This window comes from Falco punctatus (genome assembly GCF_963210335.1).
Source record: "Falco punctatus genome assembly, chromosome: 2".
Lineage (NCBI taxonomy): Eukaryota > Metazoa > Chordata > Aves > Falconiformes > Falconidae > Falco > Falco punctatus.
This window is the reverse complement of record NC_137581.1, coordinates 64617250-64642537: the sequence shown is the minus strand read 5'-3', so window position 1 is coordinate 64642537 and position 25288 is coordinate 64617250. Positions and strand designations below refer to the sequence as shown.

General features: G+C 36.5%; 1 protein-coding gene across 9 annotated transcripts in view; it reads right to left on the bottom strand.

The window, feature by feature from the left end:
- The window catches only part of ATP11A (ATPase phospholipid transporting 11A), a 132401-nt gene that overhangs the window by 59692 nt on the left and 47421 nt on the right, over positions 1–25288 (bottom strand). For all 9 annotated transcript variants that reach the window (XR_013926139.1, XM_080376049.1, XM_080376050.1 and 6 more), the window contains exon 2: positions 9715–9837. Coding sequence is in view for 8 of the 9 variants with exons in the window: in XM_080376049.1 (XP_080232175.1) it covers positions 9715–9837 (123 nt within the window). In the remaining variant the exon portion in view is untranslated. The remainder of the gene's footprint in view (positions 1–9714; positions 9838–25288) is intronic.

Here is a 25288-nt window from a genome sequence, read left to right as displayed (position 1 = left end):
TTTATGAATCTCTACCCACTAAGAAGGAAAAAAGAATAGAGGTTTCAGTGAAAAACTTTTGTAAGTTTTTCTGTTTAGTTCTTTTAATAGAACAATTTCTCCTTGTTAAAGAATCTTTTTGACTGTTACAGTTCAATGACAAGCTCCCCAAATCACCATTCATAAAATAAAAATGTAAACTCTTATGCAATAACTTGCTGTTTAAATGTCCTAGAGGATTATTTGACCAAATGTGTGGTGACAGCACACTGTTGTCAGACTAGATAGTTAAAAGATCTGATTAAGGAAGTAAAGTTAGTTAAAAAAAAATAACCTTCAAAAAGGTTGAAAGCTCTTCTTCACCCTTAGTACCTGATCTTTCCCATATGCCAACCTTAGTTCCCTGCTATCCCTGTCAAGCAGTGGTCTTGCCCACGGCTCCAGCTCTGGTCAGCGACCCTCTTAGCTGAATAAATGTGAATAACCTGGGAGCAGATTGCTTTTATAGTCTGAGAGGTTTTACTTGAAATGGATGCTTCTTTAACATAGCGAACTTCTTAAAACTTTATTTTTAAACAACCTGACAGACTTTATTACACTGACAGTGCCTGACAGGCACTTTATTATACTGGGTTTCAGACATACAAAGTATTATCTTTATTCTGCCTATTCCTCTTCAAAAGAGAAGTATCAATTTTTGAAGTTTAGGCGAGAAGACAGACCACTAAGATGTCTAGACAGACCTCCCCCTGCCTCAGCCATCATTAGCTCGGAGAAGCATCTAAAAATGGATGATTAATATTTAACCACCATAATCGCTCCCAGGAGAAACAACAGAGTGGCTGCCACTCAGAACAGGATTTATCTTATGACTGCATTCAAGGCAGTTTTGCTACTCTAGTTAGGCAGGAACAAAATAAAAACCATTGAAGAAGAAAACATTAAAAATGAAGACATTAAATACATCAGATTAGTGTGCTCAGACAGAGCGTTAATGCCATCTTTCTCCTTCTGATAATTTCTAGTCATGTTCTTCGTAAACTCTGAAAAGCAGTTTACATATACTTAACTACCTTTTTTCACTATAACTCACTTAAGGGAAATAAGTTTATCCAAATAGTTACTCACTTGAAGCTTTAAGGTGAGGAAGACTTAACTGATCTTTTTCAATTGCTGCAAAAGAGTTAGAGGCCAGAGCACACGCATGACTTTTGCGTATGGGAGGCAATATACGAGACACCAAGCAGTACTTATGTATTCAGCCAAAAGATGAGCACGCTGTGTGAACAGATGCATCTGAAGCACTGTGCGAAGAACTGTAAAATCAGTCTGTCTAGAGGCAAACCAGCATAATTCAGGTAGATTTTCTCCCTATATATAATCCTAATAGCACCTGCAGTGCTGGTGTATTTCTGTAATCATGTGCTTGGACTACTTATGCCTCACCTCCACAGTATTCCCGCTCATGCCCCTGCTTCATCTCACTGTGCCATGTTGCTTCCAGCTCCAATACTTCCTTGTTTGAGACAATCCCGTGCATTCAAGAATGTAAAATAGGGTCTTCTTAACAACGGTTTAAGGTTTTAAACGCTTTATTTTGACCCTTTCATTGGAGATCTGCATGCCAGAATTTTGGCTCACATTTCAAGCTTCTCTTTCTCTCCTATGAGGCAGATAATGTTCTGAAGTAAAAGGAGTGTTTCTTAAGTAATCACTTGATATCAAAAGCTGGAGTTCTAAGAAATAAAGCACCACGTATCGCATTATTGAGTTCTGTCAACACCTCATTTCTTACAGCTATTTGTTTTAAAAAGTCACCATCTCTCTTCCAACTGGCTCTGACTTCACTCCTTTCCCTTGACCTTTTTTACTTGTAAATGCTTAAAACTATTCTAAAGAAATATCTACTGTGTTGCTTCAGCCTTGGTTTGCAGACATCTTGCTACATCGATTCTCATCCCTTCTGCAAAACAGAATTAATCTTGAAGATAAATTCAGGGAATAAAAGATAAAAGCTAAACAATAATCTTGCAGTTACTTCCTTAAGTTTTTCAATGCTTTTCTTTTAACAGATCAAGACACATACACAGAACTTGAACAGGTCCATAGTGACTTCAGTATTTGAAATACACATATTTATATAGGACCAACCAATTACCCAGAAACAATACATTGTTAAAGCTGACAGCTTAACAACTGGAGTATATGTGTGTGCATATATATATATGCACGTAACATTTATATAATGCCCTATACATTACTATGCTAATAAACAACCTAAGTATTACATATATTACATACAAATAATTACCCATCTTCAGCAGAATAGCTGAAAAAGGTCTGCTCAAAAGTTTAACAATTTCTTTAAATTAGTTTTGTTTATTAAAATGTTGGGATTTTTTTGTCTAACCCAGAGTAGAGAACACTATAGCAGTGTGTGAAAAAAGGAAATCAACCATTAGCTGAAATCATAAGAACCGAGTTGAGAGTATGGCTTGTCTATCTCAAGTGACTTTCTTACAACCACACAGGATGTCTGTAGCAGAACTGATCTATGTTCTTTGATGTATTAAATCAGTTTCAACTCTTCTAACTCCTTCAAGCAGAAAACTTCAAGCAGAAGACTTCTGTGCTTATATATGACTAAAAAAAAAAATCGCAATAGTAATATTCATTGCAATGTTTAGGACAATTTGGAATTAATGTAGAAATACACAGTCAACTATTTTAATAAAAAGTATTAACATGCACGTCACCTGCACAGTGATTATCACTCCACTAAGGGAGAGACCCTCCATTTCTCCACACTGCATGATGTTGGGTAGTTCACATCACAGGGATCACTATGAGCTCTATTACATGTAGGGCTTTTGCAGGTGACTAAGCCACTGTGCTGAGTGAGTGTACGCTCAAAAGAAAGTGTAAAAAATGAAATGTTTAGGGAAGTTGGTTCAAATGGTGCCTACACCTTTGAATGAACAAATATACATATTTAATCATAGGTTTCCCTGAAAACAGTTGCTGGCAAACAATCATATATTTTGTATTCCTTGATCAGCAACTCTCAGTCTCATCAAATAGGGGTTATATCTCCAGGAATTCCTCTGACAAAGACATCCCCAAGCATCTGGAAGATTATCTAATTACAATTTGAAAAAAACCCACAAAACTTACAGCAAGGATGACTGACTGAAGACAGAAGTTGCAGAGGGCGTCAGAAAAACAGAAGAAAGACTGTGAGAGAACACATATCACTGTGAGCAAGCTTTACTTCCTCACATATGAAGTGTAGAGAATGACACCTGTCCTCCCTCCCTGGTGTGGGATTTGGACCTGCTTGCTTGCTTTCTTTCCTTTCTTCCTCTTCTCTCTACACAGACTCCATACTGATATGAAAAACTTTAAAATTCTGTTTGGGGCAGTCCCAACAGAGAATAGAAGATCACTGTTAACTCCAGGCTGAGTCAGGGGAAAGGTAGATGGCTTCTCCTGGGAACACAAGGGAAGTTGCAGAGATCCTTTGTCCTGGAAATCCCACCCTGAGCAGGATGATCAAGAGCTAACAGCTCTTCCTTGCTCTCTCTAGGCACTGGCAGCTGTCCACAGAAGGAAACTGTGTTACTGTGTCTGGAAGGAGAATTGCACACCCATGCACTCCCATCCCTTAACAGGTATTGCTATCCCTGAGCTGGCACCAGACAGAGTCCAACTGATTCAGAAGTATTTGAGATTGATTGGCAGTCAGTCCCCTTTACTCTTTTCATTGCTAACAGCTCCTGCTCCTTTGGCACGGGTGGGCAAACCTGACTATTTAACCCTTGCAGTTAATTTATTTAAATAGTTAAATAAATTTAATTATGTAACTGCTTCAGCCAGTATGGCTGTGAGTCGGTGAATTATCTGGGCACAAGCTGAGAGCTCCGTGTTACAGCTGCTCTTAGAGCAGATCAGCATGCCCACGGTACAAGACTTACACAACATTCCCTGAATCAGTACCTGTCCCATGTGCATTTGCATCTCCCCATGCTCTCTGTCCCCATGTCATGCTACACAAATATTTATCAACTCCACAAACACATGACCATGCCAGTTCCCACTGTGGGCTTTGGATGCTTTTTTGACTTTCAAATGTCATTGCTTAGGGCTGTGTTTGAACTCCTCATCTTGAGATCACTACGTCATGGTCCTGGAGAAGCCACAGAAATCTTTTCAGTTGCAAAGCATCACCTTGAAAAGGTGTGGGGCAGCCTAGGTCTCTTCTGCATTCCAAGTGGCTCATCTTGGTGGAGACATTTTAGTATTTCCCCAAGCTTCAGTATTAACATTTCTCCTAAATGTGGCAACAAAATGAGAAATCGCAGCCCCTACCGGCCTTTGTGTTTTTATAATGACACTAAGAGTGAGTGCTTCAGGGAAGAAGTATAGCACAAGGGCATGAATTTCTGCTGGAAGAAAGGAACAATTCAACAACATCCAGTGAAACATGACAGAATTACTTAACTTTATTTAACTATTAGTCACTGCAATTGAGATGACTCACAATTAATCAGATTAACATTGAAGGTAGCTAAGGTTTCCCTTGCAATTTATAGAATTCTCAGCATGCAGTATTATTGTTTCAGGCTATTCTCATACAAATCAATGTTTATATCAGTATTTGATGAGAAGTCCCAAGGAAACATGCAAAATACCATAAGATAGTATTATTTGTGAAACAAAACCAGGAACACTTCTGGTTCACGAATACAGTTGTACTGCATTTCAAAGCAGTGTTAATAATAGTACTGTTTTCCCATCTAAGTTCATCTTATTGCTTCTTTATACGAAGAACAGGAAATAAAAGTGACAGTACAAGTCAGCATTTCATAATGTCATATCATAAATTTGAATGAAACCTCTTTAGGGCAAATTCCTCAAGTAACAGTTCTGCATCCACTGTAGATTCAATTTTGCATTTCACTTAAGAGTCATATCCCGCTACTCTTCAGTATCATCTTTTGGAAGCTTAGGCCCCATTGTTTCCAGCCACATTAATGACCCAAGCACAAGTGGTTTTTATAGTTGTAAAAATTTCTCTTTATAAAACTGTGACTGTAAGTTTGCAGCTAGACAGACCCATCAAGGCAAAATACTACCTATTGATTACCCACAGACTGAAAAGAAAAATAAAAAAACTTTGTAAGTCTCTCTAACCCAGCTTTCTCTATGGGGGGGGGGGGGGGGGGGGGGTATGGAAAAAACAATCAGTCCTCCTGCAGAACATTCCTGGGGTTTTTAAGTTCATCAGTTGTCTCTGACACACCGGGAAGCCTCTAATCTCTCATTTAACAAGCTATTCCTATCTTGGCATCTTTGAAATTTTTCATTCTTTCTTGTGGTTCATTCTTTAGGTTCTCTGTCAAAAGCAGTAAGCAGCTGTAATTAAACATGTTCTTTCAGAACTCCATATTGTTGCCTCAAAAAAGGTTTTATCTTCTATACAACTTTCTCCTCTGTTCAAAGAGACAAATGTGCACATCCAATTAGTCTTCAGTTCATTGATTCAGCTAGAACTGGAGATGCAAATACCTACTTTGTCTACAAATGAATGAGATCCTTGAAGCATAGCAGTTCTATAAAGATATCAGATCAACATCAGGAAAAGGAATTTGAATGCTAGAAATTATTAACAAATGAATAAAGAATAAAAACATCATTATGCTGCTGTATAAATCCATAGTTTGCATACACCTTGAATGCTCTGTGCATTTCTCCATCTTAAAAACCCTACAGCTGGCTTGGGAAAAGGTACAGACAGACCAATCTGAGCAAAGGCATGAATTAGCTTCCACACAAGCAATTATTAAACAGACTACAGTTATTCAGCCTGGAAAGAAATATGGTGGAAGTTCACTAACAGAATCAAGAAGATCAAGAGGGGTAATGGTTGTTCTCAGAGTCAAGGACTGGGAACATGAACTGAACTTAGCAAGTCTAAGTTTCAAAATGAAGGTTCATAGTCACTTTTGGGAAATGTTTCTACAGTTTAACTGTGCCTTAACTATGTATTCTGAAAATTTACACGGGCTCAAAAAGCGTTGAAGAAATTCACAGAGGAGAAATCCATTAAAGACTTAGTAAATACAGAATCATCACTTTTGGCTCACAAATGGCCAAGTCGCAGATCAGCAAATACTAAGAGTATTCAGGGGAAGTATCAGTCTATGCTCACTTGTTCTTGCATTCTTCCCTAGGCATCTACTGCTGGTGACAGCATCCTGTGCCATACAGTCCTTTGGCAACTCTTACCTGGTCAGGTACATCCATGTGCTACTACACATGTACTCTGTTTAGCATACTGACTGGGATACTCCCAGCACAAAAATACGAAGCTTGGACCTTAAGCAAGTTTCATATTAAAAGGTTACTTTGTAATTTATCAGCCTTTAAAAAAATAAAACCCTTTTGTTATCCCATTTCAGAAGAAGGAGTAAGTTGTTTGTCACCAAATTCTGTTAACTGCTACTGCTACATAGTTTAACCCACCTTCCTTTTGACATACCTGTACTACTAATCCGTAAACAATTTCAGAACGTGAATATTTTTTTAAGAAAAAAAGCAATCAAACTCTCTGCAGATACAATTACTTTTTCCTTCTTCTCATTTGAAACATCAGGATTTTCTAACAGCTGATATTTTGCCATGCTGCATCACTGTCATATGATATATTCAATCAAGGGCATGCAACAGCTACTTTAAAGGCTAACACCCTAGGCAGCTGAAGTAGTTAAGAGGTAGATCAACACAAGGATCCACTTTACAAAGGTCACTGCCTCTAGAACATATGCAAACTGCATGTACAATCCAAAAGACAGAATTTTTTGCCTTATATTATTTCAACACAGTCTTTTTGTAATGTGTTGTTAAAATCATAATTTAATTAACACATCAAATCAAAACAGCGTTTTTTTGTCTGGCCAAAGTCTGTCTATGTATCATTTTTCATGACCAGGAATATGTCATTAAGCAGACAGAAGAGCATTAACCACTTTCCACAGTGACACTGCAATATACAAGAAATATCCCTCTGTAGTGGAATCAAATTATTAATTTGCCAACACCAGGAAACCTCTGGTGAAGACAGTTAAGTTTACCTTTGGAAGGAAGTAATATGAACCTTAAGACTCTCCTAGTTATTTCAAGCTGCTGTCTTTTTTCAGGGCTTTACGACAGGACATTTGTTAGTATAGAAGCATACAGAGAGTCTAACTGATAAAGTTTCCTCATGGTTTTAAACCATCCTTTTTAGAAATCCTGTTTGTCTTAAATTGGTAAAATCTGTACTTGGAAGTTCAGAGCTCCTCATCCTTGAAGAGCAATCATATACTTTCTTATATAAGCATTAAAGACCTATAAAAGCACAGCTGAAAGTTACTGTCTGTCTAACTGATGGAAGACTAAGGAAATACCCTTCATGGTTGAGAAAACTTTATATAGTGTGCTTGCGTGTATGTATCTTTATTTTACTCCAACAACTATGGACCTCCCATCTTAATTTTGTACATCTGATCATTTTTCACAAGCTTACCTCTGTGTTTCCTAAGCTGTGGTAAGTGCCCCTACGGAGTGTTCATAAGACAGCAAGCGACAAGGACAGTGAAAGGTTAAGGGTTAGCTTGCTTGCAGAGCCAGAATGAATGCAAGTCATGTCATGACAGTGCTTTATGCAGACTGTTTGGGATGAGGCATGCAAATAAAAATGTTTACTTAAAAGAGACAGTACAGGCAAAACAGCATGGAAAGTTCTCACATAAAGACAACTGTCAGTAAAACTGAGCTTTCAGCAGTCTAAGAAACCGTTCAATATTATGAAGCATTTATGTGAACTCTGTTCCCTCCTGTAATATCACCATTGTGTTTACTTTCACAAAGATGACATTTTGGTTTTTGCAGTGTAAGAAGTTTAATCAATAAGCAGAAAATTTGAGAAACACTGTATATATATATAAACATTATTTCCACTATTTATCTTTTGTTTATGGAAAACTGTTTACAGATACAGTTCACAACTAAAGAGTTTAACATTTAAAACATCTAACTGAACATGCTCTATATCCAAATAAAACATAGTGGAGTCTTCTTCCCGAGCTAGTTGAAATCATACATATTGACTAAATGCTGGCAGGGATCCTCAGCTCAATCCAGTTTAAAGTCATACTTAAAAATCTCACAGTAACTTGAAAATTCCAATAATTTCGTATCACAAAAAGATGTAAACATCCTGAAGAGTTATGTTTTTCTTTCAAAAAGTATCAGCAGTAGCTTCAATGGCTTTATTTACAGATGTCCCAGATAAGATGCATGACAAAAAATAAGAAAAGTGTCACAGGAATACAATAATTTGCATTAAATTTCTTTAGTCTTCAGTAATCCGAAAGGCAATAAATACAAATTAATGTGTAGAGCACAGTACCTCCCACTGCATTAGTCTCACTGTACTCCATCTGGACTATCCACTACATTACCTGTCAAACTTTCTATCTAATGAAAGGTGCCAAACTACACTGTTATTATATTGTCTCTGAATGAAGTACAGAAAGAAGGCAGTAAAAACAATAGCAAGGGAAGGTAGTAAAATACAAAATTTCACATAAGAAATGAGACACAGCTTGAGAAAAGTGTGGGGTTTATTACAGCTTTGTCATTATATTAATGGATGGCAAGTGTTCAGATCCATGAAGGTAAGCATTCAGTTCCTTGAGATCACAATGCTACGAACATTCTTAAAATGAGCATGTGGATCTGAGTCACTGTTCAAAAACTTTTTCAAGTAGAGGAGCTATTCTTTTGAATTCATTATTTCGTAACTGGTTGAAGGTGTGTGATCATGAAGATTGAAGTCTAAGCACATTAAGAACTTGAAGTTCTTGGGGTGATAGCCATACAAGAAGCTGCAAATGTTCAGTTTTCTATGCCGTTGCAGTATGAACCTCTGGCTAAAGCAAGCCCATCAGTCTAAACAGGCCAAGAGTAGAATCATAGAATCATTTAGGTTGGAAAAGACCTTTTTGATCATCAAGTCCAACCATTAACCCAGGATTGCCAAGTCTGCCACTAAACCATGTATCAACAACCCAACTGCCTAGAGAAACCTCCTGAAACTCACGGAAAGATTTACTAGTTAAAGTGAGGACCAACAACTGGAAGGTTTCTAAAGGGCACAAACATATCACAATGCCAAGAGTTTAAGAATCATTTACTTGTATGTGTACAACAAAGAATATTATTTCCATGGGGTTTTGACAATATGAACTTTTGAAGGGATGGCACTGTTACTGTGGAGATGGCTTCATTTGTTGAGCACTTACATTGATCATAATAGACCTACTACTATGAGGTATTACTTTAGATTATCAAGGATGCGGTCTTTCCTTAGGAAGATTTTCTTTACTCCAGGGTTGCCCCAAATGAAAATTGCTTTCTTATTCCTTTGCAGAAAAGCACAGTATCACACTAAGACTTTATTACGTACTATAGTAAACGCTGGAGAAGTCATCCTATTCTTGTTCATGTTAGAGGCAATCTGGCAATTTGTTTTTGTGGAAGAAACTTGAGATACCTTCATTTTACCTTTGCCAGTCATGGTAAAGGAGAAATATATACGAAGTATAGGAAGAAAATCTTGAAGGAAATAAATGAACACACAAAGAATAACATTTATAAAGAATGTAAATGAAGAAAAGCAAATACTATTACCTTTGATGAGACTATTCGGTTATCTGGAAATCTCTGTGGAATGTACGCTTCAGTGCCTGGAGGTGGTTCACGATGCCCAACATAAATAGTCCGACTGTCCACCCAATTCTCTTCTCCAGCGCACTATGGGGAAAAATAGTTGTCATGTCAGCTCACGCAGTATTACTGCAGTAAGTTGAGTCGCATGGTGAGTTAACTAATTATGTGTCTGATCACCAACACATACATAGCCATCAGCGCATGACCCCTCACACTTCTCTGTATGATCTCAAGACCACTAAAACACATAAAACTCAGTCAACTGTCAAAATTCTGCCTTAACTACACTGCACTCTTCCTTAAGGTGAGACATAGGAATTAATGGAAATCACTATTCTGACTTTTCAGGTTTATAACTTAAAAAAGAAGAACCGCTTACAATTTTCTCAGTGAAATTAGATATTTAGTAAGTGTTTATGTGGTTGCTAGTCATTTTACCATTGAAAAATCAGTGGTGATTAAAACATTTACATAAATGACAAGTACATCTCATTTTTAAGACCAGACAGCCATAACTTGGTATTTTATTTGCAGCAAAGTGAAATTCTGTGTTTTCTGAAATACTGATAAATACCGATTTTCCAGGCCCAAACAAGATCAGGGACACTTAGATTGCCCAGAAAAGACCTCAGCTTGTCAGCTCAGATCCCTTGCTCTTTAATGAAAGCTGTGTCTGCAACTAGAAAAAAAGTAGGTGAGCTAAAGTAAAATGTTTATATAGCCACATCATGAAACTTCATCACACCTACAGCTTCTCCAGAATTAGTATTTCCATGCTTTCAATTAATTTTAAAAAATAAATATGTACAATTCACTGTGGAAAAGTATTTACCTAAAAACAAATGTATTTATGTATTTATTTAGTAGTAGTTTAGTCAGGGTTGGTTTTTTTTTTAGGGACTTGGATTATAAAATGCTCATCCCTTTGTCAGTCTTACTAATTCCCATCTACCATATGAAAAAATATTTCTCAAGTATAGAACATATTCCTAATACGTTGTCCTACACCTACACAGAGAAGCCCAGGCACCAGCTCTTTTAACATCATCATTAGGTCAAGTCTGGAGTAATTTAAATACTTAAATATGTAATTAATTTTAAACTCAAAAACTCTGCTTTATGTTGTAATGATGCATTTATATATACTTTCATTAAGCATATTAGAGGGAAGCTTCTTTTCTGCACCTTCAATAGCTACATCTATTTAGTATATTAAACATGTCCTGAAAGTGCTCCTGGGCACTGGTGCTTGATTGTCTCTAAGGGTGAACTGTCAGACTGCTACGTAGCAAACTAACACCAAACAAATACCAGGAGCAGTTTGGTAGTAAACACAAGGCAAAGCATCACTCCCCAAAGCATCTGGATGTAGCTGTACAGTTCTTGACAATAAGAGTTTAATTATATAGACATGGTATTTTCTAGCTAGTTTTGCTGTCAGTAGTTCTAAGCCCATTTACTTTACTAGTACAGACTTGGCTAGAAAGTCTAGAAAAAAATTTAGGTTTCAAACTTTAAAAAATATTCACCCTAACATTCCCTTCATTGATTCATTTCTACATGATTATTCCACTGCTCTAAGCACAACACACAGGGGAAGAACAAACTTTCAACAAAGTTGAAATACATTGTCTATACATATTGTTGAAATATATGTACAGAATCTTGCAACACTCTCAAAACCTGCAGCAGGTAATGTTATAAAACAATTTTGTATGTGATGTGCATGACTCTCTTGGGAGTGGGGTAGAACATAAAAAAAATATAGAAAGAAAACATTCTAAACTCAGACTATTAACCATAGAATAGCTAAGTAGTCATGAAATAAAATGTAAAGTAAGAGGCTTAAAGAAAAGCCATTTCTGCTGTCTCATATCTAAACTGGAACTAGGATTTAGAGGACCCTAAACCATTATCGATCCTTGCACATCCCAGAAAAATGACAGCATTATGTTCAGAAGCAACTGAAGGCTAAAATTATAAAACTAGATATAAAACTAAAAGTAAAGGTAAAACCAAAGGGTTTTTTTAACCATTTTAATATATTACTCAGTATTTTGAAGAAGTCACTTAAATATTATATGAAGACAAGCTACTTACAAAGAAAGTAAAAGTGACAGCCATTCATAAGACATACCAATGGCCCACTCACAGCTTATGTTAAACTCTGTTTTATGTCCTTCCCTAATCCGTGTGCCACCTCTCAGTGTGAGTGCACATACAACATTTCTCACATACTGGATCCCTCCAGTGTGGACCTGAAGTTAGGAAGTGGGTTAGTTTAAAAATTACACTAATCTTCCAGCCGGACAACTCCTCCTGTATCACTGATTGGACTTGTCACGACTCAAAAAGCAAACCACCATTCAGCCCACTTCTGAAGACCAGGCAGGATTCTTTGAACAAGCCAAAATGCTTTGGATGGAAGTAAAGCAATGAAAATGCTTCCATATTCCACCTTCCTTCTATGCCAAGAACAAAACATGTTATATTTTATCATTTTATTGGAACACAATGTATTTTACCTTGTCAGTGCACTTGAATGTACAACGCACACAAATGATTTATTGACATCTGTGCCAAGCAACACTCCTAAAAAAGCAGGAGAGTGTGAGATATTCTCAAGTAGTAGATTAAACTGTACAATGTTTATTAATTTTTTGTTGAGAAGGACATTCCAGACATAAAAGCAACACAAAGATTACTCCTGATACAGCTAAGTGCCTGAGTTCAGAGACGATTGCACAAAGGACTAATGGGAATTCAACACATCAATCTTTGAACACCAAGAAATCCCTCAGCTCCTCCGTGCCTCTACACAGCGCCAGCCTGACAATTTAACTCATCTTTATGGTAAGCCAGTCTAAGACAGCTTGACAAGGATATTATTAGTTCAAAAAAGCATTTTAAGTTTCACAGAATCACCTGATCTTTATCAAGCCTCAGTTAATACAGTCCTCTGACAAATTACCTACCAAGCTAGGAAGCACAAAAGACAGAGGTGTGAACAGCGTTCTCCTCCTGTCTTACTACGACTGTTTAAAGGTCTGATGGCCATGGAGTATCACCTTAACATTAAACAAACCAACTTAATGCCACAACCTGGAATTTGTATCCCTAAAGAAAGGTTCTATAAAATCTACTTTAAGCATGGAAATAAAAATCAAGACAATCTCTTTTGTTAGCTTAATTGGATCTGGTTTTATTATGAATTGATATGGTTTTGTTCTTCAGGGGTGAACCTATCTAACAATTTTAACTATCTGCTAGTGCTGAGCTTTTATACATATATATGTGTTAATAGAGAATAGAAAATAAAACTTCAAAACTCTAAAACACTCACAAACCAAGCGTAAAAAATTTAGAAGGGAAGAGTAAGGCTATGTTTTCCAGTGAGGTGAAAGTGTAATGCAAAAAGTAGCATACATTATTCAGTACAACCACAAGGAAACTTGCTTGCATGACACAGAAAAAGATGCTTTTAGGAAAACAGCCCTATAAGTCAGGACATGTGCCACTTAAGAGAAATCAAAACACACCAAGTGAACATCTGGTAATGCTAACCTACAAAGCCAAAACATGTTGATCCAAGAATTCTTTTAATGTTCAGGTATTGCACACAAGAGATCATTTACAAAATGACACCAAGGAAACTGAAAACAATAATCTGATGCTGCTGCCAGAACAATGCACTATATTCACTTTATTTTTTGTTAAATTCTATTACTTAAGTCCATTAAGGTTATGTCCAAGAAACCATAAATAAACTTTATATTATCCGCTTCTATTTATACTACAAAGCTCAATGTACTGAGACATAGTTTCATTGGCACATCAGTGAAGAAGTGTTACTTAACTTTTACTCTTTCAAGCAGGGTCAGCAATACGGAAAGCAAAGACTAGCAAAAGACTAAGTCATCTTTACATAACATTAAATAGAGCCACTTAACAGGATTATACCTTAAAGCATGTATGAGTTCAAATATTCATGCAGCTTATTTTGTGGATTTAAAAATCACCTTCATGCTGCTCTGCTAATTCTAATCTAAATTTAATTTAAATAAAAATACATTATCTGAACAGACAAGGGGGTTAGTATTCAACAGGTGACAGCAAAAAGATGATAGGAAGATGCTAGCAGTAGCTGCTGCAAAAGTAACTGACCTTGAAATATTCCAAGTCTTTCCAAGCATTTTTAGTAAAAAGATTTGACTTCCAGTTTGGAAATCAGGGTTAACACTGAATGGTATTTCCTGACTCTCCACATAATTAGTAGTATTAGGGCACAATTGGTAACAACAATCTTCAGTTCAAAATTATATTCTCTCTCCAAGCAATCTAAACACAAACATCACTAAAAGTTAAAATGCATTAAGTACAGCTGAAAACTCAGCTAAAATTTGCTCGTCAGGCTGTGAGTACACTTTGTTGAACAGTATTCTCCCCTGCTTTTTTGCTAAATGCTGTCTCAGAAAGTCATAAATGGACAGTACATTCAACCACAGGTTTAACAGCAATGAATTCTCAGCATCAGCTATAGCCTTTTTTTGCCCAGGCTGTAACTCAAGTTCTTTCACACAGAAATACTTCACACTGTAGACACAGGCTTTGGCAACAGCCTGGTGTTTCAACAAATGCTACTATTTGATCTCAGTAAAGCAATTAGCACCATTGTTAAAATTGCACACTGAACACACAGCTGCTCAATCACTTTGGAGTTTTAGGGTAACAGATACGGACATGCTATTATCATTCAAAATCTGCATGAAGAACTAATGCTGCATGGTGTGAAAAAACTTTCACATGTAAAATATTTTGCTCCTATCTAATTGCATATGTTACAACAGCTCTGCACTAAACGTCCTCAGTTTCTCATTTTTTGCTCAGTGGAGAAACAACTTCAATATCTCAGGAAGCTGTAATTCGCTACAGTGAAAAAAAGGAACTAATTTTCCTTTCTAGTATCTTAAGCAAACTGTCTTCTTTACTTATTATGTGCTATTTACCAAACCATGAGATCATATAATCTTATCTTTGTCTTCATTTGTCAAATGTACTGAGTACCTGTTCTTTTTACACTTGACTTGGCACCATTCTGCGGGTAAATGTGCAACCATCTCCCTATGCAAACAAGGGCATGGTGTGCAAATTTTTACCTAACCTTTCCAAATCCAATCAAATCCACTGTCCTTTCAAAGGTAGATCTAATCTATAAATCGTAAAAAGCAGAATCCCTCTAAATAAATAGAAACAAAACCCTGTAATTGCTAGCCAGTAAAAGAAATTAAGAATTTAAATAGCCCACTTGGCAAAAAAATCTCATTAATTAACATGTATATTTCTTTGTGGATATAAAGGGTGAAATTCTCATCCACTTCAAGGATCTTTGTAAGATTTTTAAATGTTAGGGAAACTCACTAAGACCTACATAGAGCACTTAAGACTTATGTTTTGTTCACAGCTTTGTATCAGCCCTCCATATGAATGAATGAAGATCAGAATGAATAGTAAATATAAAAACAACCTAACAGCTTTTAAAGGTCTATGTTTCATATGAACTGAGAACATCACAGTTAAAATAATTCAAACATATAATTACCAGATAAATTCCCTATGCGGTTTTATGATCTGGAAAAGGACTACCTCAATATTAGGTACCACAAACAGAAAATAAATTATTTCACTCACCTGTAAGCCATGTAAACATATGTCATTAAACCACTAATTTAATGGAATATCAAAATGCAGCACTTCAGAGGCAACCACAAAAAATCCCCAGAATAACTCTCTCCCAGAAACTCCTATAACTAAATAACACATTTCCCATGGGGGATGTCACTGTAAGGGGATCTGTTGCCTTACACTCTTGCTACAGAATATTTACTACCACACTTCTTTTCAGCAAATGTATTTTAAGTCCTTTCATGTTGATTTTCATCAGAAATAACATTTGAAAATAAAACTCTCCTAAAACAATTGCCTACAAATCAAACAATGTTGGACATAACATCGGGAGCAGAGGGAGAAGAAAGAGAAGATACTAAACATTCTTGGACTTCAGATAGGTTATTTTATTTATGAATCTCAGGTAAAGGATGCAATTAGAAGAAAGCTGGGTATATCTGAACTACAGGAAATGCTGCTAGGTCCACAAGTAAATTTCCTGACCAAGTCATACCTATACCATTTGATGGATCATCTTTTTCTTCTGATCCTTCTTTCTTTCTCCTGCAAGGGTCTTACGCATGCAGGTAGAGGGGGAATTGGCTTCATAGCAATAAGCTGCATAAAGTTTTCTGAAGTTGCTTTAAGTTGGAAAGAGGAAATGCAAAAATATCATGATGGAATTATGTAAAATTCTGTAATTCACAGCAGTTACAACAAACATTGTGACACAATAGCAAAAATTCTAGTTTCTGTAAAATAGTTAACATTTCTGTACGAGTACTTAATATAAATCTCAGTCTTCCAGTTCATGTTTCCTTGAGCTCTGTACTTCGAATAAAAGGTTTCTGAAGCTATCCTAATACAACTGTATTCCAACCATGTCACATCAGTTTGCACAGGGACATTCTAACATAGCGTTCTGTAGACAGTCCAGTTCTCCTTTCTGATTTCCAGCTTACAGCATCACCTTAACTGAACTCCACATACTCTGTCCTTGAGTGGTTGAATCATTTCACTTCATGGATGACAAGGCCAGTAATCTGTGTTCCTCCTAAAAAGAGTTACAGTAATTCTTTGTTTCAAATACATAAAAACTAACCCAAGTACTTCAAGCAACATTAAGATCTTTCCTAAGCAGTCAATTTAAACTCGCAAATATTGCTGACATACCGGCCCATTAGGTATAGCTATTTGTGCTGCCTGTGCTTTCTCTTCAAGAGCAAGAATCTTAAGTTTCCCTGTTTATTTCCAAAAAAAGTAGCAATAAAAGTGGTACAGGTAAAAGTCTCCTACTCCCTTCAGACATGCAATTTCGAGGAATCACTGGGATGATGGTAAAAAGGTAGATCAGACATGCAATTTCGAGGAATCACTGGGATGATGGTAAAAAGGTAGATCTGTGAAACAGGTGAATTACTGGACAGCGAGAAAAAAATGCCTTTGCTTCATTTCTTTTCCTTCCTCCCACTGTCCCAGTTCTGACACGTTTTGCATCTTGCTGCTAGTGGGACAGAGAGACAGTGTGCCTCCTTGCATGTCTCCCTAGCCCCAGTCAAGAACTGCTACATGGAAATCCTTTCAAGACTGTCTCACTTACAATTAGAAACGCAAATGAGAAACAAACTCTACTGCAAATAGAAGTGATAAGAAAAGCTAGGAGGGAAAACGTCACATAAAGACACATGATATTTGACGGACTTAGCACAAATTAATTATAAATGAAGTTTATATCTAAGTAGCTCCAGACCAACAGCTGAAATTGAGGTTTGTGGAGAAAATTTACAGCTTCCTTAGGTGCTACAAAAAGCTGCAAAACAAGAGCAATTTTATTTCTTGCAGGCAACTAAACACCACTAAGATTTGCAGTCAAAGTCAGACAGTATCTGTAGAGACACTGTTAAAGACAGAGTTGAACAGTTACTTCAGAAGGGGGGAGTGTTTTACTCTCCTAGTTGCCAGGAAATACTTCTATTTGCAGTAATTCATCAAGAAACATTCTAGAAAGATCAAAATTTTCCAGTCAGAAAATAATATGAAATTTTTTAAATTTCATTTTTAAATTCTAAAGATATAAGAGGATGGAGGCAAGCAGCAGATTGTTTTCTTTCATTCAAAAGTAATTAAAACATAGATACACCATACTAATTGCTTTCTTTTATATGAAGATACTAAATGATTAAGAAAAATCCAGTAAAAATACCTGCTGTCAACCTTTTCAGAAGCACAGCTTAATGCATATGGAGACAATATGCACTGGCAAAATTGCAAAGATCAGACACAAGCAGAAGTCATTCCTAAGTGGTGTTCTTACAGGAGCTTTAGGTCATCGAAAGGTGACGTATTCTAAAAATACACAGTAAATTACCATCAGCCTTCACGTGTACATGATCAGAACTGGCCAGAGTGATACCACTTTCCACAAGGATTTTAGCAAACAATGAACCTAATGTACAATTTATTCACCTATCTTCTATTCACTCTCAGAAGTGCTGCTCTTCTTCAAGCAAGCACTGAACGAAACGCTCTGTTCCTGTACTACACCTATCCTACCTGCAATATGGTGGCAGTCTTGCCAGACCCTCAGACCAAAATCATGCTATGACTATACCTAAACAAAAAAAGCAAGGGGAAGAATCAAATTTGGGTCTTATGTAAATACTTTCCATGATTTTCTGTAGTGATTTGTACATGTTTATGTATTTATTTTTTACAATCAATTGAAAGCACAGAAGCGCTAATTCTGGAGAAGCTGTAGGTGTGATGAAGTTTCATGATGTGGCTATATAAACATTTTACTTGGGCTCACCTACTTTTTTTCTACTTGCAGACACAGCTTTCATTAAAGAGCAAGGGATCCGAGCTGACAAGCTGAGGTCTTTTCTGGGCAATCTAAGCGTCCCTGGGGAAATCAATATTTACTAGTATTTCAGAGAACACCAAGTTTCACTTTGCTGCAAATAAAATACCAAGTTATGGCTGTCTAGTCTTAAAAATGAGATGTACTTGTCATTTCTATAAACATCAAATTTCTGGCCTGGATTCCAGAACAAAGACAATTAAAAGATACAGGCTTTCATAGGCTTTTTACACTTAGCACAAGGGCTGTCAAAATGTCTCATTTCTATGTTAGCCAGTTTCTAAATTCATCAGGTGAGCTGTGGACACAAAAAAAACAACTAAGTATTGCACTCTGCAGCCTGACGCACAGCTGAGCAGGAGATCTCTCTATTCCTACTTTCACTAGAGAAACATAATGTAGTTTTCCCACAAAGAAAATACCCTCCTTCTTCCTTGTTAACCCTTGTCATAATATTTAGATCTAGAACAGAAGGTTCACTGCAAGGAGCTCACTGTTCTGATGGTCAGTTCTTGTTACAGTTTAAAAGGATTTTAGTTCCTACGTAGATACAGAGCTAGTGAAACTATAATTCTGGCAGAGAGAAGGTGGGGCTATTTTGTGGTATGATCATATATTCTAAGAAGTCTGACAATTCGTAAAATACTGGTCCTGCAGGCCACTGAGTCAGTGGCCAAAGAATGTTGAAATGTTGTTACATGAACTGTTCCATCCATAATAATCTCATTTATAACTCCATGTAACTTTATATATTTATCTATTTAAACTTAGCTGATGCTGAACTACATACAGTTCCTTAGTGAACAGCAACTTAATATTTCACACTTTTTTTGCTACACAAAGACTAATTTAAAAAAATTAGATACGCTACTATACATACTTGAGGTCAGGCTGCAACCTTACCAGAAGCAAATACCCCAAGAAAAATGAAAATAACAAGCTATCACATGGGTGCTGCAGAAAGTGGTACAGCTACTGTAGTTAATACCTGTTAGTCTTCCACATCCACAAGGAGAAACCTAAATCCTCAGCAAAATTAGCAGGTGTCGTGTTTTGACAAACTTCCAAATTAAGATTTTGCTCACCTACTCCAGTCTCCAGCTTAGTCCCCTGAGTAAGGCCAGACTGTATTTGTCTACATAACTACCCACAGAAATAAACAGCTAAGCTACAAATGACAAACTTTCCCTGCATTATGGGTAAATTTATCAACAGGCTGGAAGCCCTGGCATTAGTAAAAATGACCGTACTATTAGCCAAATTTCTACTATGAGTAATTATATTTTGCCATATTCACTTCAGGGTAACTTGCAAATTATAAATCTTACTTTTGTACATAACTCGTTTTGAGCACTATTTTAAAAGTCACATCATAATCCTAGCATACCTACATGTCATCTTGCAGAAATCTTGCATTTATAGTTCAAAAATAACTTGGCTGATCAGAGTAAGTGATTAATTATGTATCACTAGAAGCTACTTACAATTTTCCTTCATCTCTTTACATTTTACTGCATACCAGCATCAAATCCCATGTTATGCAAATTCAGCTTGTTGAACTCCAACACATGGACACACACACTTTGATATGAGAAAGGCTCTCAACTACAGATGGTTATAAGGTTAATGTAATATTTATTTGGAAAACTTACTTTCAACAAACTTCAAACCCTTACGTAACTATACAATAGTGTCTCAGTACAGTTCTGGCACACTAAAAGAATATAAAATATTAACCTACTACTTCTTCCAACACTGCAAAGCAATGTCATATGTTGAAGCATTTGAGGGAAAAGGCCATGTGGCCTATTCAAGTAAGAGCTCACAAATTCTATTTTACAGTTTTACCTTCTATCATACAGGTGTTGCTGATGAAAATCACATTCAATCCCCACACATAACAGTGAAGAACTTAAAAATTTTGCAAAAGTAGCAGGCATCAGGATCTTAAGTCTGACTTCAGATAAAATTTATACTGATGAAAGACAAGAGTTTTAAACTTATAAAATGGCATGAAGGGCATTCGTTATCTTTGAGTGTTCATATCAGGAGCGTGAGTAAGCCTACCTATGATGCATAAAAAGCTTTATGACACCAATAACCACAAGATTTTAGAATCCCTTTTTGTTTTCCCTGCACTTGAGGAACGTGGATTCCATTAAGATTAAATTACTTGACAATTCCTTTGATGTACTGAGCTATTTAATATTTACTTTTACTCTCAAAGAACAGATTTGAGGATTTGCAACTGAATAATATGAAGTACAATAAATACTTCACAACTTCTTACTTTTATACACATCAAAAGGTTTATTTCAAGAACAAATGCTTCTATGGTAACCAGTCAAATATTTATAAAAAGTAAACTCTAACAGTATTTGCTATTATTAGTTGTATTTTAAGTTAGATATTCATACAAAATTATTTTACATTACAGCTATTTCCTTTGTCACATATAGTTTCAGAAAAAAAGCAACATTTAAAAAAAATTCAAATAAATCTTAAGAGTCCACAACACATTATACAAGTAATTCAGCAGCAAGCTTCAGAAATCAAAATAGTCAATGCAGAGTAGTCAAAACTGTGAAAAGAAACTTCTGTAACTAAACTCTTTGCTAATTAAATTCAGAGAAAGTCCAATACCTAACTAATCACTGAACAAGAGAGGGCACTGGAAATCAAGGATGAACTTCTCGTTTTTACCATCTTCAATAGTTCAGTGAACACTGGTTGAAGTTTAAACCAAAATATCATAAATAACTCAGAGGGACCTTCTGATAAAACAAAGATGATGAATACTTAAATAAACCACTCTTTTTCCCAACATGTACTCAGTGTCCTGTTAAAGTACTAGAAAGTGATCCACAATGACCAGCTGTCCTGCATAGCCATTCCATACTTGCAAAATACTACTAATAAAACCGTTAATGACAGCCAGGAAACTCACAGTAAGGTCAAAAAGGTATGCCCAACACACCTGAAGTCAGGTTCCAGTATACTCAGTACAGTGTCAGTGACCATCTCTTGATCAAAAGTACAGAGAACATAAAAATGAATTCATTTTAGTAAAAACTTAAAGACTGTAGCTACTTCACACTTTATAACGTAAATCACACACTTCAGCATTTATCTACAGCTCTGCAAGCAAGGTCCTAAATAATGAGACTGGTATCAATGTAATTATAGAACATGGGGAACATGCTTTTGAAAGCTTTTGATGCTCCATGTACCCCTTTATTTATATATGAATGAAGAAATGTCCGCATTCCACTAATGTATCAAAACTGTTCTGTCCTTCATGCAGAAAATCAAAGTTATTTTTAAAGAAAGGTTTTTCTGTCAAGTCTAGAACTGTACTGTACATTGAGATTAACATATTCTGAGCTGCAATGATTTTGATAATAAAGGCAAAGGAGGTTATGTAGCTTTGTCTGGGATGAGATAAGTGTAATCTCAACCTCCACATGTCTGCCATTCAGTGATACAGAAAAGGTTAACATTTTGATTTTGCGAGTTTCTATGCGGCAGCAAAAGCACACACAAAAACACAAGAGAAGGCACCTACTTCCAGGCTTTGATTTACTGCTGTGATTTCTTTCAAGAGGGGAGGGATAAAGGCAAGTAGTTAGAATACATCACTCCCTAAAACCAGCTTGTGATGGGGTAGTCTGGTCTTGCCTCTCTCCGGGGACCCTAGCAATCTAAAAAATTCCCCCTCTTTCCCCCGCAAGATAAACATACCCCACAGCATTAACTAACATATTTAATGCGTTGGTGAAGAAATGCTTCTCAGACTTTGAAGGCTGAACTGCTATCCCTTCCCTTTGTCAATAATAAGCAAAGATAAAAGGAAAAAAAATCCAAACACATCTTCTTCTCCAATAGAAGACCACAAAGGAAACCAACATTAGCCATGAGCAGCTTACAGATGGTTCACAGTCTCCTATACCCCACATATTGGGAACTCCTAAGTAAACTCCTAGTACAAAGTACATGGTGGCAGGAGACACCTTTATTTAGTGAACTTCAAAAAGCATGTATGTATTTGAGGACAGCACAGGCCCTACGGGCCATTCAAGAACCAAGTCAAGAATATCAGGCTTGTGGATAGCATCTATGATAAATTATCTTAGAAAAAAACCCAAGCCATCTTTAAACAGAAGAAAGATACCTGACAGGTGTTACTTCAACTGAACAAGTATCAAAAAACCTTTAAACCAGAATCATCAGGATTATCTATTTTAATCTGCTGTGTATGACAGGCTAAAGAACTTATATACTGAAACAGTGAGGTAATCATAAAAAGGGGAAAATATTTACTATTTTTTTTCCTTTTCCAACAATTTGTTGTATTTAAGATGTATACACATACTTAAGAAATTATTACAACAGCAAAGAAAATATTTTAAATAATTGTTTCCTTTCTTTGTTTTATATCTTTTTGAAAACTGTCCAATAGGCAGATTTTCTTTTAAAGATTTAGCTTTTATGCTCAATAAAACTCATCTCTTCCCAGAAAACAGTGTGCCCCCTATCTGTCTCTTCCTGACTAGGAATTCCTGGAATTAGTCCAAGGAAGAAAAACCAAAACTGCTTATCATCGGTTGCTGCAAAATTGGGTTAAGAAAAAGCAATGAGGAATTTTTAACTAGCTTGTCATGCCTTTTTTTTTTTTTTTAAACATACCTTTGTCCAGAAAATAAATGAAGTCTAAAGTGAATATCCAACACTCTTAGTATACTATATTATATATTCCAAATATTGCTTATTTGAAAAATACATGACCATAATAATTCTGTACTTCGATTCACCCTTATTCATAGATCCTCTCCAATGATTACAGATTTACTGAGCAATATGGTCTGACTTCAAAGTTCAATCAAACTGTAGAACTGTCCATATTCTGAGCACAGGTTTGAACAGAACAGCTTCTACAGGGAAGTTTAATCGGTTGCATAAACTGCCAGACAAATGCCTACAAATCAGTCATTTTAGGAGAGGTAATGTTATGCTACTTCTAAAACCAGCTAGCATGAGTTTAGCCACTACCAGGCCAGTTTCAGTAACACCTGTATTTGTAAACACAAGCCTGAGCATTCAAGATACTTATTCTATCAGGTAATATTTTACCTTAAGCCTTTTAAGACCATTGAAAGCCAAAGACAAAACCAAAATCAAGTCAGAAATCATTGTTCCAGGCTCATTTTTTTGTTCCACCAAAAATGCAGTAAAATATCAGAAGATTCTACAAACGCTATTTCAGCCATATCAGAAATATACAGTCATAAAGAATAAGACATCTATGGCTCCTGCAGAAGAGCCTAGTATCAGTTTTGTAAAATCTGCATGTTTCCAAATGGTTTTGACTACACGCTGCATACTTCAGGACATGTATCCTACAGGCAGGATCAGCTATCCTGCAAGCAAAGAAGATAGGGCAAGATACCAAAATTACAGTGCCAAAAATAAAACTTCAGGTGATAGCCCAAGAAGTATTACTACAAATGAGATAACTAATCCTTGGCAGTGCCCTGGTTGGTAGTACAGTCTCTTACTGGAGTTATTTCTGTCTACTTCTTAATACTCTCCATTTTTCCCCCTCCTAAATACAAGAAGACTTAATCCATAAATAAGAGGCAGTTTCAGGAGGGGAAAGTCATTTCCTTTTGCCTTCTAGAACCAATTACTCTTTCTTGGTTTTAGGAAGCATTCTATTGGACAATTCCTTGGAAATAAAATACAAGTATGTTTAATAAGTGCAGATGGGAATACCAGGCACAGATCAGATTTGAATCGTCTTAAGAGGCATAGCACAAACAAAAAAACCAAAACTCACCATTTTGCCTTATAAATAAGCAGCTAGGACTAAACCCAAGGAGAGCAGAAAACATTTTCACAATTAGTTTACTTTTTAGAATATGACTGCACCTGAGGCCTTGCCACAGCAGCAGTTTCAGTTCCATATCCCACACCTACGCCCTGGAAATGGATAATAGCTGCTCTAGGTCTCGTGCAGAGAAAGACCATGAGTCTACCAGTTACCTTGGTGGGTTTTTTTCTAGTACTCATGGCTCCTAAAGGGTCAATTATACATTGTAAGTTGAATTCAAATGGAGTAAGTATTCTGATTCTTAAGAGATAACAACTTACTTCATTTCTTAATGTAAGTTGATTATGTGCTTACGCAAGAGGCTATCCAGTGGCAGCTGGAACTTTGGCTGAGCCACTGCCTCTAGTCAATGGGGCACTGTCAAGTGGAAATGGCACTGGACTTTGCTTCTAAAGGTAGGTTAAGTCACGTTCACCACAGTTTGACAAGTTCTGGCACACACAAGGAATAAGGAAAGTGCTGTTGCAAGTAAGTTAAATGCGCTATTGTTTTAAATAAAAAGAAAGCTTATAACTCTTAAAGAGATGTTTTATGGACAGTATTCAAATAGTCAAGAACATTGGGTTTTGTGGCTTTTGTTGGGTTTTTTTTTCAGTGAGGGTTCCACCTCTAATCTTACAAGGGACCACCTGAGCAGTTTTTCTAAGAGTTCAGGTTTCACTTACAGAAGTGTTTTTAAACTGTACACATCTAGATGAAGGAATTGGTTTCATGTGATCCTACTTTCCTGGTGTTAAAAGGGAAAAACAAAAAAAAAAAAAAAACACACCACAAACCACCAATGTATTTTTGAAGGTCTGGCCAGACCAGCGAGTTCCACCGCTGCTGCACCCATGCAGCTGCCATGCTGTTTGATGGAGTGCACACACCACTGGGCATTTGGACTGACGCACAAAGCGTAACATCACTGCTACCAGACTACAAATGAACACAGGAAAGAGAATAAAAAATAAAATAAAATAAATAATAATCTCTGGGACCTCAACAGCAGCCACTGCTGTACAGTCTAAAAAAGCCGTTACATTCCAGAGCCTGCTGAAACCTTGGCTTCGACTCCACTACAGGTGATCTCACCCTCGTTTGGCAGCCCCAGGCACACAGGAACAACAACACTATATAAG